The 14,519-nt window shown below is 40.9% G+C and overlaps 1 protein-coding gene across 1 annotated transcript in view; it reads left to right on the top strand.

The window, feature by feature from the left end:
- MCCC2 (methylcrotonyl-CoA carboxylase subunit 2) overlaps positions 1-10,789 on the top strand; it is a 63,868-nt gene extending 53,079 nt beyond the window's left edge. Inside the window, 5 exon segments of the mRNA XM_007472369.1 lie at positions 994-1,056; positions 4,482-4,638; positions 5,531-5,645; positions 7,545-7,630; positions 10,318-10,789. Of these exon segments, the coding sequence (XP_007472431.1) occupies positions 994-1,056; positions 4,482-4,638; positions 5,531-5,645; positions 7,545-7,630; positions 10,318-10,435 (539 nt within the window). The 3' untranslated portion in view covers positions 10,436-10,789.
- The last annotated feature ends 3,730 nt before the right edge of the window (positions 10,790-14,519 follow it).

Below are 14,519 nucleotides of genomic sequence, written 5' to 3'. Positions count from 1 at the left end.
GCATGTGGGATCTTCCCGGACCAGGGCACAAACCCGTGTCCCCTCCATCGGCAGGCAGACTCTCAACCACTGCGCCACCAGGGAAGCCCCTGGAATAGTTATATTTTTGTGTCATTATATAAGTAATTTCCTAAACTCAAGGTTAAAAGGTGTCTAGCACTCATCTAAAATCCCATTTGGGCTTCCCTGGTGGTGCAGTAGTTAAGAATCTGCCTTCCAATGCAGGGGACACGGGTTCGAGCCCTGGTCTGGGAAAATCCCACATGCCACGGAACAACTAAGCCCGTGTGCCACAACTACTGAGCCTGCGCTCTAGAGCCCGCGAGCCACAACTACGGAAGCCCACACACCTAGAGCCTGTGCTCTGCAACAAGGGCAGCCACTGCAACGAGAAGCTTGCGCACCACAACGAAGAGTAACCCTCGCTTGCCGTAACTAGAGAAAGCCCACGCGCAGCAATGAAGACCCAACGCAGCCAAAAAAAAAAAAAATCCCCTTTATTTCAAGTATGCTGGTAAGAAAGATATATTTTACTATAGTCTTGGTGCATGAAAGAATTTCAAGTGATCATCAAAATGCAGGTATCCCAGAAGGGTTTATATTCTATCTTTTCTAAAGTGGAGAACCAGAGAGTTGCCTTATGGTGAGGCTCAGAAATTCTCATTGACAAGCAATTCCTTCTTCTCTGTTCCTGAAGTTTCACTTGCTGTTTGGAATATTAGTGGTTGACTTCATCTCTGACACAGGAGTTGGCCTACAGTCATGTGCCAGTGATCACACAGGTGCCTGTGCAAAACAGTGCAAATTGTAATCACATGTTCCATTGACAATGGGTCCCCATGGTAGTATTATTGTTACTGTTACTATAAGGTCAGACTAGCCAAGCAAAGGGTACTCTTTCTTTGACCCAAATGTGTTGTTTGCAGGGTAAATGATGATTAAATTTGTTAACCTCCCACTAAAAAGATTTTTATTTTATTTGCTTATAGGGAGCTCATTTTATCCAGTTATGCTGCCAAAGAAATATCCCTCTGCTCTTTCTTCAAAACATTACTGGTAAGAAAATAGCTTGGACTTCCCTGGTGGCCACGCAGTGGTTAAGAATCCGCCTGCTAATGCAGGGGACATGGGTTCGAGCCCTGGTCCGGGAAGATCCCACATGCCACAGAGCAACTAAGCCCGTGCGCCACAACTACTGAGCCTGTGCTCTAGAGCCTGCGAGCCACAACTACTGAGTCCATGTCGCAACTACTGAAGCCTGCACGTCTAGAGCCCGTGCTCCGCAACAAGAGAAGCCACCGCGATGAGAAGCCCACGCACTGCAATGAAGAGTAGACTCTGCTCTCAGCAATTAGAGAAACCCTGCATGCAGCAACGAAGGCCCAATGCAGCCAAAAAAAAAAAGAAAAAGAAAATAGCTTAACTAGTTTGGGTGCATTTATTCGAGAGTTGCGGTGTCCAGTATGGCTCATGTATTGGACAGTGCAGCCATAGAATGCTTGCATCATAACAGAAAGCTTTATTGGACATGCTCTCTCTAGATTATCTTTAAAGGTTAATGCTTCAAGAATCTTGAATATTTGGGGGAATTTATCCATGTTTTTGAGTGAGGCAATTTCTGAGTTTCAAGTATATCAAACATTTGAGTGGCCTTCCTTTACTCCTGCACATGTGCACCCACCTACCCAGAAAACAGCATAGTGTTCTCAGCCAGTAACACTCTCATTAGTGCTGGAGGGTGTTATCTGACCCATGGTCTCTTTCCCAGTACTTTGTTCCCCATAAAGGATTTTAAGTACATGCTGTGGTCCTCCCTTTTCCTTATCTTTCATCGTGCAGTTAATTCTACCTGAAGCAACATCTTAAATGGACATGCATATCCTGAACCAAAGTCTGGGATTTGAGGTGTTTTTTTAAAGATTATTTATTTATTTGTTTATTTATTTATTTAATTTTTGGCTGCGCCGGGTCTTAGTTGTGGCACGCAGGCTCTTTCATTGCGGCGTGCGGGCTTCACTCTAGTTGTGGCGGGGGGTTTTCTCGCTCTAGTTGTGGCGCGCAGGCTCTGTGGCACATGGGCTCCAGAGTGCATGGGCTCTGTAGTTTGCAGCATGCAGGCTCTCTAGTTGAGGCACACGAGCTCAGTAGTTGTGGCGCACGGGCTTAGTTGCCCTGGCATGTAGTATCTTAGTTCCTTGACCAGGCATCAAACCCGCGTCCCCTGCATTGTAAGGCAGATTCTTTACCACTGGACCACCAGGGAACTTCTGTGATTTGTGTTTTGACTCCAAAGAATGATAAGACCAATGTCAACTGTCTGATTTCATGTTCCATGGGGATCCTAACGTGACAGATGAAATGATTTTTAAGGGCTCTTAGGGTTCTAGAGTTCTTTTTCCTGGCATTCTATGATTCTCCTATTTATACTTTTTGTGTGTTGCATGGTGCCTGACAGATAGGAGGCGCTCCGATATGTTGATTAGCTAAAAAAAATATTTCCCCCAGTCTTTTAAGTCAGGGGTTCCCACCCCCGGGCCGCGGGCTGGTACTGATCCACGGCCTGTGAGGAACCAGGCCACACAGCAGGAGGTGAGTGGTGGGCGAGGGAGTGCAGCTTCCTCTGCTGCTCCCCGTGGCTCACATTCCTGCCTGAGCCTTCCCCCCGCCCGCCGCCACCCCGCTCATGGAAAAATTGTCTTCCATGAAACCAGTCCCTGGTGCCAAAAAATGTTGGGGACCACTGTTCTAAGTCATGTGTGGTTATCTCAGGTTCAAAGGAAGATGTCCTTAATTAGTTGTTGGGATCAGGCTTGCCTTTATGAGAAGGAGTTTGGCCTTGGCAGTCGGCAGGGCTTTACATAGTACTGGTGCTGTTCTTAAGTTTAAGATATCTGGTTAGATGACTCTTGAGAGGAGTTATATCCAGGTGGCAGCCAGAGAGGGCCCTATGTGGCAAACCTTCTAAGAGGGCAGGTAAAAGTACTCTGAAGCTTCACTAGGCCAGAGACCTTGTTTCTAATAATGACTCATGATTTATTAACCACCAGTAAGTTAGACTGTGTGCTTGGAAGATTCCTACATTTTCGCTGTGCTTTATTTATTGTTGGGTTGGGGTCAGAGAGCAGAGTTTGAGTTTGGTTTTGCAACATTGCATTTGAGGGACCTCAAATGTATCCATTTGGAAATATACGGTGGGCAGTTGAAAAGTCTTGAGCACCGAAGAGGTGTGTTAGCTGGAGGCGAACGTGGAGACATCCTTAGAACATGGAGATGGTGTTTAAAGCTGTGGGAATAGATAACACCCAGAGAGAAGAGAAGGGGCTCAGGGATAATCTTTGAGTAACTCTAATTTGTTCCACAGAGATGAGAGTAAAGGAAGAAAGGCAGCATGATTATGTTGTTCTTTATGGTGAGGAAAAGAAGGGTTAGAGAAAGCCAAGTGAGATGGCCTCGGTCTTCTTTTTCAAGGCAAAAATCACTCATGGGGACTAGAGGCACAGTGGGGTGATAGGGTGGTGGGTGGTGGGTGAGGGCTTTTAAAGAGATTCGATATTTGAGATAGCTATTGTGGGAATGTTACAGGGAGTCGAGATAAAATAGATAAAGGAGTCTCTGAGCTATTCTGAGGGCCCAGTTCAGAGGGCAGGGAGGTGACCAGAGGAAGCAGATGGTGCCTGGTGGGGGCAGGGCTTGTTACATCAGTACTGTTGTATCCACAGCAAGTACAAGTGATCCATAAAAAATGGTTTAATTGAATTGGATTACCCGTTGCTGGAGATTTGCAAAGCAAGAACAGCGACCATCACGTAGGCCTGTGAGTCTATGGGTGTGGAGGGAGACAAATGAAGCCTGATTCAGCGTTTACAAGGTGAAGAGGAAGAACCCCAAGGCCTGGAAAGCGCAGTGACGCTGCAGACCAGTTTCAGCAGAGCTGGGGGTGGGAGCTTCGAGAAGTAGAAGGATCCCATAATTATAATGAGAATTCTTTTATCTTGCTATTGAGTCGCTGACAGGGACTCAGCATCTCTACGAAACATTAATTTTATTTCATCAAAGTTTTAAAGCAGTGCTTCAGAAGGAATAATCTATATTATAAACCGGGTCAGTGAATCCTAAAGCCCTCACAGTTGGGCTTGCCATAGTACTTTTTCCTTAGCTTGCCATATCCTGTTCTTTCATCACCAAGCTATTGTTCTGAGATAATTTCTTGAAGATAAGTTGCATTCTTATCTTGTTTGAGCATCTCTGTGTGCATCCAGATGAACCACTTAAACAATTTTTTAAATGATTAGAGAAAATTTTATTTTACTTTTTAATGCAAATTTGTGGGGGGCATATTTCACATATAAATATTTTATTAGGGTGAGAGGCCTGTGGTAAAATATAAGGTTGACAAGATGTCCTTCTAGTACCTTGGTGAAAATGACTTCTGTACACTAATCTCATCACCCTGAGGCTGTCTTTCTGTTCTTTTCTCACAGGATTTATGGTTGGTAGAGAGTACGAAGCCGAAGGAATTGCCAAGGATGGCGCCAAGATGGTGACTGCCGTAGCCTGTGCCAATGTGCCGAAGATAACTGTCATTATTGGGGGCTCTTACGGGGCTGGAAACTATGGGATGTGTGGCAGAGCATTTAGGTAGGTGGTTGTCATGATTTTCTCTGAGAGAATGAATCATACTTCAAGTATCATTATGAATGGTCAGTTTACTTCAAGGCTATTTGAAATATAGAATGACATTCACAAATCTTAATCAGTTATACCATAATCTGTATCATCTGGAGGGGTGAAATGAAATTTAATGCTAAAAGTACCACTTGGAAGAAATCCACAGTGGGAATCAGGAAATATTTTGGAATGGCTGATAATGAAAATGCTACATGTCATAACTTGTGTGATGTGTCTAAAGTCTTGCTTTGAGACAGGTGTGTAGACTTAATTATATATTATGTACTGGAAGAGAAGTAAGGCTGAAAATCAGTGAGCCAAGCAGCCAGCTGAAGAGGTTCAAAGAAGAGCAGCATATTAAAACAAGAAAAATAAAAACAGGACATAATAAAGTACAAACATTATAAAGATAGAAGAATCAGGAAAGCCCAAAGTTGCTTTGTTTAAAAGGGTTAACAAACTTGAGAATCCCCTGTTAAAACTAAAAAATAAAGGGAGAAGGCACATATCACCAATTTTAGGAATGGAAAACAGCACATAACTGCACATAATAAGAGGATATTTTGAATACTTTTTTGCCCAGTAAATTTGGATGAAATGGAAAAATACTGTTTATCAAAACAGACATCACAATCACCTGGAGAACTTAAAAATTCTACCATGCTGAGGCCCCACTGCTGGAGATTACTCTGGGGTGGGTTCTAGGCATTGTTTTTGTTGTTGTTTTTTTTTAATCTCCAGATAATTGTAATGCGCAGCCAGAATGAAGAACCACTGATTTAAAAGGTAAACATGGGCCTCTGAAAATCTCTGTGTAGTACAGTGAATTCGTTTGATCATTCTTCCCTTTTTCCCCCCATAGCCCAAGATTTCTCTACCTGTGGCCAAGTGCTCGCATCTCAGTGATGGGAGGAGAGCAGGCAGCTAATGTGCTAGCGACAGTAGCAAAGGACCAGAGAGCCCGAGAAGGGAAACAGGTAAACGCTGTTTCTTTGTCTCCAGGTTTGACTTTCACCAGAGCACTGTGGAGCCAGGGAGCAGCATACCCAAAACCCCTCCAAGTCTGTGGCTAGGATTCCAACATTCAGGGCCTGGCTTTGTCTAGAAGACGCTGACCTGGAAATTGTTTTAGCAACTTAGACTCACACATCCTCCATCTCTCTCTCTCTTTTTTTTTTTTTTTTTTTTTTTTTTTTTCCCCATCTCTCTTTTTAGAGCCGTTTCACTTGAAGTACCTTCTTGTGGTAATTACATACTTTTCAGAATCTCCAAGAAAACACTTAACAAACTCTTTTGTCTCCGGGTGCCTGAGGCATAAAGATGTTTGATTCTTAGTCATTTGCAGTTAGTGAGATTTAAATAAATCTGACTTATGTCTTTGATTTTATGACCTAAAGCGGCAGAATTTTGTGTTTCCTGTTTTACTTTTAGATTGTCGTTAAGGATACCTCTAGTGGGAGGGCCCCGTTGTGTAATGAGAATTGAATACCATTATTATACTGTGAAAGTATCAATGAGGAAGGAGGGAAAGGGCACTGGAAGCTTAATGAAAAACAAATCAGCAAATAGCTGCTTTTGAGATGGATTCTTTTGTTTGTGTCTCTGTTAGAGATTCATCTGAAATTTTGCATTACATTTTATTAAAACTTACAACTAATTTATGTAAACAGCAGGCCTATAAATGATTGGTGCATGTTCCTAAAGTTGCTCAGGTGCACTGTTTCATCGTAACAAGGCGTAATGTGGAGGAGGCCCTGCCGTCTCAGGCTCTCACTTCTGCCATTTAGAGATTGATCATCTGGTCCTCCGCCTAGTTTGTGGAGTGGGGATAATATAAAGCCAGAGGGTGGTTCCTGCCTCCCTGAATGCATCTCATCCATGCCTCACATCCCCAGCTATCTTTTCCAAGCAACAGTAACTCTGCAGACTTAAGTTGAAGTCTCAGATGCACTTTAGTACTAACTAGTATCCAAGCAAAAGGAAAGCTTTACTTTTGTGTGTATGTAGTGGGGAGTGGGGGATATGAAATTCTACCTGATATTTTGAGGGCATGTCTTAAAGTCTAGCCCAGCATGGCGATATCTTATTAAATAGTTGTGCTTTGATTAATTTGATATACAGATATGTGAATTCATCTCTTTCTATATGTGAAAGGAAAGTATAGGATTTTAGTGGTTCTCCCTCCAAATTCTGGACCTATAAATGATATTAAACGATGAAAGTACATAAAATGTTGGATTTATTTGAAAAAAAATATCACTTGGTTTTTGGTGTGGAATATTTTTTAAGTTGAAAATACTTTTCAAGATTTCAAAATTAGTTTGCATAAAGATTTCAACATCTGAATTATCACTTGTTTCTGGCAATACGGATGGGCGAGCCGTTAAATTTTTAATTAGGGAAAAATCTCAGCCATCTGGGAAATTGAAGAGGTTATTTAAAATGGGCCTTATTGTTTTATCCCTTTAAGCTTTAAAATGTTTAAAATTTTAGCTACTTTGAATGAAATTATCCTACTTTTCCACCTCCTTATACAGAAACTGCAAGATGTAATATAGCCCTTTGTTATATTGTATAATTCACATCCATTGCTATACCCTGCTGGAATATGTGACACCTTTGGTTTTGACCTGACATTAAACAGCCTCAGGACATTGGCTCTGATAAGGGAGATATAACAGCGCACTAATTTGATACTCATGTCTCAGGTGAGATCATGTATGTTAAAGCATCACACGTAATCTATACATCAACGTGCAGGTGTTGGTTGTAACGTTATCGTTCATGAAATCTGTTGCCCCTTTTTTCTTGAGGTTCTCTTGAGTGGATCTGATGTTCCCCTGCAGTGGACTTACTCATTGTCCCTTTTCTTTCAGTTCTCCAGTGCTGATGAAGCAACTTTGAAAGAGCCCATCATTAAGAGGTTTGAAGAGGAAGGAAACCCTTACTATTCCAGTGCAAGGTGAGAGCCAGAGAATAACTGACTCCTTGATGGGCACATCTTGGCAGTCAGGGCAGCAGCTTTACAGAGATCTGAGCAGTTGGCATGGTCCAACCCTCATGGTAACCAAAAAATAACATTTGGACACAATTTTGTACTGTTGTGTCTATAATGGGAATGCTTACTGCTGAAATGCTGCTCCTTCTCCCAGGCTGGGCTTTGGATCCATCACTATTGGTCTGATTCTGCCACTCTCCACCCCTCTTCCCTTATCCTGCTCCTAGTTGAGGTGGTCCAAGGCCTGCAGGAGCACTGTGGCCAGAGGTGGACCGCACTGGGGCTGGGAAGTTGAGAATTATAGTCCTGGCTGTGTCACTTTCAGGAATTAGTTCTGCAGTAATGGGTTCCTTCATCCCCCTCTCTGATTATTTTGTTTTTACCCCATTTAAAGATGAAAATGGTTGAACACTTACTGACACTTGTTAACAAGTGAGCTTGTGCATTCAGAAGGTGATTATTCATGACCAGGGTCCACATGTCAACACTAAGCAACTACCTCACACACCATGGTGGCTCTTATTCTGTTTGTTTCTTACACCACTTAAATGAGGTAATAAATTATCACAGCTGTCCCCGTTGGAGACATGCGTGTGCTTTCATACCTCTTTTTTCAACAACTTCAATGTTCTACATTCTGAAGAATAATTGAAGCTTCATGTTTTTCTTTTATCCCTTGGGCAGATGGGAAAAAGAAAATAACTATTTGTGTCCTTTAAAAATTGGGTTATGCTGTGATTTATGCCATTTATTGTGAAGGCAGACTGGAGAGGCGGCGGGGAAAGAAAATCACAAGTTAAAATCCATGTCAGTTCCTGAAATGCATCTTTTGTGGCAGGCACTGCTCCTGATGTTGGGGGGCAGGAAAGATTGAACATATTTCTTTCTCAGAGCATAATTAGTTTCAAAATTCAATTAATACCATTTGGGATTTTTGAAAAGCCTGTTTCTCTTCTTGTTAACATGTATTTCTGCAAGCAAATGTACAGGTATATTTTGCTGTGGTGGGTCATTGATTCTCTTAATTAAGAACAAAATATTTTGTAGTCTTTGATTTAAGAAATAAACGTTCTTTTTACCATCACTTAAATAGGCTTATGTAGTAGCCAGCAGAAGCAAAGAGGAAATAGAAAATCATATAAAAGGTTAAGCTCACCTATAGTTTTTTGTTTGTTTTTACATAAGATTTTGAAATGCACAAGGACAGTTAGGTATTAAACTTTGAAAAATAGCATATTTTGTGTGAACCGTTAATTTGTTTTTCAGCCCTGGCTAAGTCATCTCTTAAGAAAGACTGAATCCTTTATTATTTTCATACTTAGACTATTATTGTTTTTAGCGGATTATATTCAAGACAGGAGAGCATATGGCCCAGATAGACTTATCTTTGGAAATTAATATTGAAAAACAACAAGGTTTTTCTTTTAATTTATAGATGTTTAACCCTTCTGTTGAAACAGTTGGTGGCATGGAGACACCAACTTTGTTTCAAAGATGAAAGGATTTTCAAGCCAGTTTATGGCACCTTCCTTTGGTTTAATAAATCTCAGCTTAACAATAAAATCCTGTGGCCTGTTTAGGCTTTAACATGGCTAGACCTGTCTTTTCGGAGAGCTCTGTCATCATCTGTACAGTACTGTAACCTCCTATGTTTTTCTTAATCCTTACATGTTACATGTACAGCATGCCAATTTTCTTCTGCTCAGTTGTTTTTATAATCAAACTTTTCCAGACATTTGATTAGGGCCTCTTACCTGGAACAGCCCCTGGCACCATCGTGCTTGCTATATTACTCTGCTGTAGGCTTCAGAAGGGAGTGTAATCAATTGACCGGGTTACAAACTACAAGAGTAATATATTTTTTTTTTGCTGTTGATACTTTAAGATCCCTATTATGAATATTTTATGAGCAATGATTTCATTCATGGTCTGTCGATGTAAGTATGGTTTAATAATTGATGCTATGTCCAGATACTGAAGGCAGTTTGTTTAAAGAAAGCAAAACTGCCACCCACTAATGACCTTTAAAAAACAATATTTCTTACTCTTTTTTTTTTTTATAAATGTGAGGGTGTCCATGAAAAGCAAACTAAGATTTCTACTTGAGTTTCTTCTGAAAGCAGTTTAAAGCCATTACTTGTTTTTCCTATTGTAGCAAAAAATAAAGAACTACATATGAAGATATTTATTTTATTAATAAAATGTACTGAAGTCTATTCAGTAATTTTCCTAGTTTCTTTAGAGTTTGGGAGTTTGGGGGAATATACCTTTTCTAGTAGGGACTTTGGTTGGAGACTGTTACCTTGGTTTATGTGGTTCTTCATAATATTAACAGTAATATATCAACTTTACTTGTATGTTTGTGTGGGCGGAGGAGGGACAGGAAAGCTTTTCCTGAAATAAATAAAACCAGGGTTTATTTTGAACTTCCTTGTAGTAAGCTGTTCCTAAAGCTGTGTAAGAGTCATGTTCTTTTTCTTTCTCTCTTTATTCCCCTCTTGAACATTGTTTCCATTGTGAGATTATAGTAGCTAATCAGTAGATCCACATATTACCTGAAGGAAAACCTCCTCGGCATTTTTGGGCATAGGGTGTATAACTGGTGGTTTGGTGGTGGACTCCTAATCACTCGGTTTTTGTTCTTTTATCAGGCTGTGGGATGATGGGATTATCGATCCAGTGGACACCAGGCTGGTCCTGGGTCTCAGTCTTAGTGCAGCCCTCAACGCACCCATCCAGAAGACTAACTTCGGTATCTTGAGGATGTAATTGGAATATAAAGCATCTTCCATTGGACATGTACCCAAAATTAATAAATTAGTAGCCTTAAAATTTTAGACTTTTTCAGTATGTGGCTATTACAGTAAAATTGTTTTCTTAACACAGTGCATTATACTTTTCTACCCTTAAAAAAAGAATCAGTGAAGATATTTATTTGATGCAGCTCAATTCCTTGTAAATTCTCTTAGAGAAATTTTTCTATGGCTCAGCTTTACCACCCTGAAAAGGAAGAGAATAACTTAGAGTTATCCTTTCTAAGCCATAAGTACTATGAAAAGTTCTGTAATCTGTAAATTCCAGGTATTGTTGAGATTTTTAACATAAAGTTGTATTTCCACTGAACTGATTGCTTTGCAGATTATGCATGGTGATATTTTAATGTGCTTTTAAAAATAAACATCTGTTACTTTTCCCTCCAGCCACCACCGTCCTCCTCTCCATAGTTGTCAGACTTCTTATCTGCACTCTGGGCTCTGTTCCCTACCCGTTCTCTCCTCACCCTCTCGTTTTCTGGCTTCTACTGCCAACAGCCCTCTCCAAGGTCACCACTGACCTCCATGTTCCTGAAACCAGTGGGTCCTTTTCCGATTTTATCTGATTTAATTCTCTGGGGCATTCAAATCAGTCAAACACTTCCTCCTAGAAATTCTGTCCTTAGCTTCCATTGCTGTAACACTAGGTTTTCCACCAGCCTCCGTGGCCATTCTTGTTCAATTTCCTTTGCAGCCCCCACTTCCTCTGCTCATTCCTCCTTCCCTTTACCATTTGTCTTGATTTTGCATTAGTCATATGTGAATGCATTCTTATTCTGAAAGATACAAATAGCACAAAAGTATCTCCTTATTGTTTAATTATTCTTATTAAAATAATAATTGTGGTAAAATATACATAACATAAAGTGTACCATTTTAACCACTTTTTTGTGTGCAGTTCTGTGAACATTAAGTACATTTACATCGCCACCATCCATCTCCAGAACTTTTCATCATCCCAAATTGAAACTCTATTATTAAACAATAACTCCCTATTCTCTCTTCTCCCTGCCGCTGGCACATTTCCTTTTTCCTTTTTTTTTTAAATTGAGATATAATTGAATATAACATTATATTAGTTTCAGGTGTACAACATAATGATTCAATATTTATATACACTGCAGATGATCACGAAAATAAGTTTAGTTACCATCCATCATCAAGCACAGTTACAGACTTTTTTCCTTTTTTTTCCTGTGATGAGGACTTTTAAGATTTACTCGCTTAGCAACTTTCAAGTATTCAGTACAGTATTAACTATAGTCACCATGCTGTACGTTACATCCCCAGGACTTATTTATTTGGTAGCTGGAAGCTTGTACCTTTTGACCCCCAACACTCATTCTGTCCACCCCACGCCCCTCTCCTTTCTGGCAAACACCAGTCTGTTCTTTGGATCTATAAGCTTGGTTTTCTGTTTTGCTTTGTTTGTTTTGTTTTTTAGTTTCCACATACAAGTGAGATCTTATGGTGTTTGTCTTTCTCTGTCTGACTTACTTCACTTAACATAGTGACCTCAAGGTCCATCTGTGCTGTTGCAGATGGCAAGATTTCATTCTTTTTTATGGCTGAATTTTATTCCTCCTCATCCTTGAATGTATGTTTTACATGGCTTGATTTATTCTCGCTGGGCCATTTCAGCCCTTCTTATGGTTTTAGTTGCCATCTAAATGGGGATGATTCCTGTGTTGACAGTTCTTAACATAGTTCTCCCCTGAGCTCCAGACCTGTCTATCTAACAGGTCTAAGGAACCTCAGACTCAATCATCAAGTTCTGTTGATTTTGCTTCCTAACTGTCTCTTGAATTCCCCTACTATTTTTGTCTTTTATGCAGGTCTTAGAAGGGGTCTACCTGCATCCAGTCTTACCTAGTCCAATCTCTCCATCACTCTGGAATTAGAATGGCCATTCTAAGGTGCACATCTGTCATGCTGCTTCCTTCCTTAAATTCTTTCACTGGTTCCCTGAAGTGCCAAACCCCTAATGGCCTCCATGGATCTTGATCCTCAGCTCTTCAGTCTCATCTCCCTGACTCCTCTTTTCACACTGGGTGCTCCACCCATTCTAGACTTCTTCCAGTTCCTTAAACCTACGAAGTCCTTGTCCCCTTAGAGTCTACGAGGCTCCCTGTGCCTGAACTGTTCTCTTCTCCCTTCTACTTAAACACCTATCTTTTGTTTCTGTGATTTCCCTGGGCTGGGTTAGACACCTGTTGTGTGCTCTTGTAGAGCACCATCTTCTTCCTCTGTCTTATATGTTTATAAGAAGTATAAACATTTCTTTAATATTGCCCTCCTGCTAGAATGTAAGCTCTGTGAGAGCAGGGATCCTCCTGTTGGGCCTGTAATCTCCAATGCCTGGCACTTGTAGATGCTCAAATATTTGTTGACTGAATGATAAGTCCATATTTTAATTGTATCCTCAGGCCACATCATTTTAAAATAAAGTGATTGATTATATGATCTAAAACAACTATCAAATGCTTTCCTAATAAAATTAATATTTCAAACATTTGTGTGTGATGTTCAGTTTAGGCTGCAGTGTGTATCATAAGTCAGTTTTTTTTTTTTTCCTGTACGCGGGCCTCTCACTGTTGTGGCCTCTCCCATTGCGGAGCACAGGCTCCGGACGCGCAGGCTCAGCGGCCATGGCTCATGGGCCCAGCCGCTCCGCGGTACGTGGGATCTTCCCGGACCGGGGCACGAAACCGCGTCCCCTGCATCGGCAGGCGGACTCTCAACCACTGTGCCACCAGGGAAGGCCTCAGTTTAGTTTTTTGAGAAGTATATAGATAGAAGATCATAATTCAGGGGTAAGTTGCAAACATTCAGAAGAATGTTTGAGGAGGTCATGGGGAGGATGTGACTGCCAGTTGACCCCTGACCCACTAGATGACCCCTGACCCGGAACCAGCCAATCAATCGTTGGCTCCTCCCCCTCTCCCCTACGGCATGCCATCCCCATAGCTTGCAGGAGGAAGCCTTGAGAGAGTAAGGTGTTGCTGAGACCACCTGGACTAAATACGTGACTGAACCCCAATAAGGCCTCTATATAAACTTTGAAGATTCTGGCTGGCGGGCGGGGAGACCCCCTCGTCTTGCGGCTGCCACCGCCAAGCCTCGTTTGTGAGTTCCCTGGCTTATTAAACCTGCCACCTCCCAATCTGGAGCGGCTGCCTCTTTCCTCAGGTCTCCTAGCCCTGCGCATACGGCGGCTAGTTTGCCAACCAACAAAGGAACACAGTGAGTATTTTTAAATGGTAAATTATATTAAAATTGCGGTTAACATTTACAACCAGGTCAGAAATCAAAATGATTTTTTGTTAAGACTAGTTGGTATTCCATGGGTATTAACCATCCACAAATCAAAGATTCATGGATATTTTAGGAGGGCTTTTACCTTTCTCTCTTTAGGAAAAATCACGGTCATCACTGGCACCACACTTAAATTATTTTGTATGTTTTATCTGATAAAAAACATTTGTAACATTTTACCAAAATAGGCAGCCTTTTTTGTCTGCCCTTCCGGCTTTATTTACATAGAATTGACATACACCATTATGTAACTGTAAGGTATACACTGTGATGACTTGGTACACATATATTGTGAAGTGATTACCACAGTATGGTTACTTAGCACATCCATCACCTCACGTAACTACTAATTCTTTTAATGAGAATTTTTTAAACATTTTAGTTATTAAAAATAATTTCAGCCAGGATAATATGAGTAACTTAGAATTTTGAGAAATGTACAGCTAATTAGTCTCTAAATTAGCCCTTCTGGGCACTTACAGAAAGAAAAAGAGACAAAATTACTTCTGTTTTTCAGTTTTCAAGAAAGATGTTTTCGAATGACAATTTGTCACACTAGCAGAAGGCACTATTGACTGTGCAAGTGAAAAACTGATCATTTACCAAACATGCATGGTTACATGCAAGGCATGACTAGAGGCTGTATATTACATTTACAGGGGCAAGAGCAGGTTTTTGAATGATTTCATTAATAAGACTTTTGGAAGGGGAGATCACGTAGTTCT

This window comes from Lipotes vexillifer, unplaced genomic scaffold (genome assembly GCF_000442215.2).
Source record: "Lipotes vexillifer unplaced genomic scaffold, Lipotes_vexillifer_v1.1 scaffold241, whole genome shotgun sequence".
Classification (NCBI taxonomy): Eukaryota; Metazoa; Chordata; class Mammalia; order Artiodactyla; family Lipotidae; genus Lipotes; species Lipotes vexillifer.
This window is presented reverse-complemented; position numbering and strand designations above follow the sequence as displayed.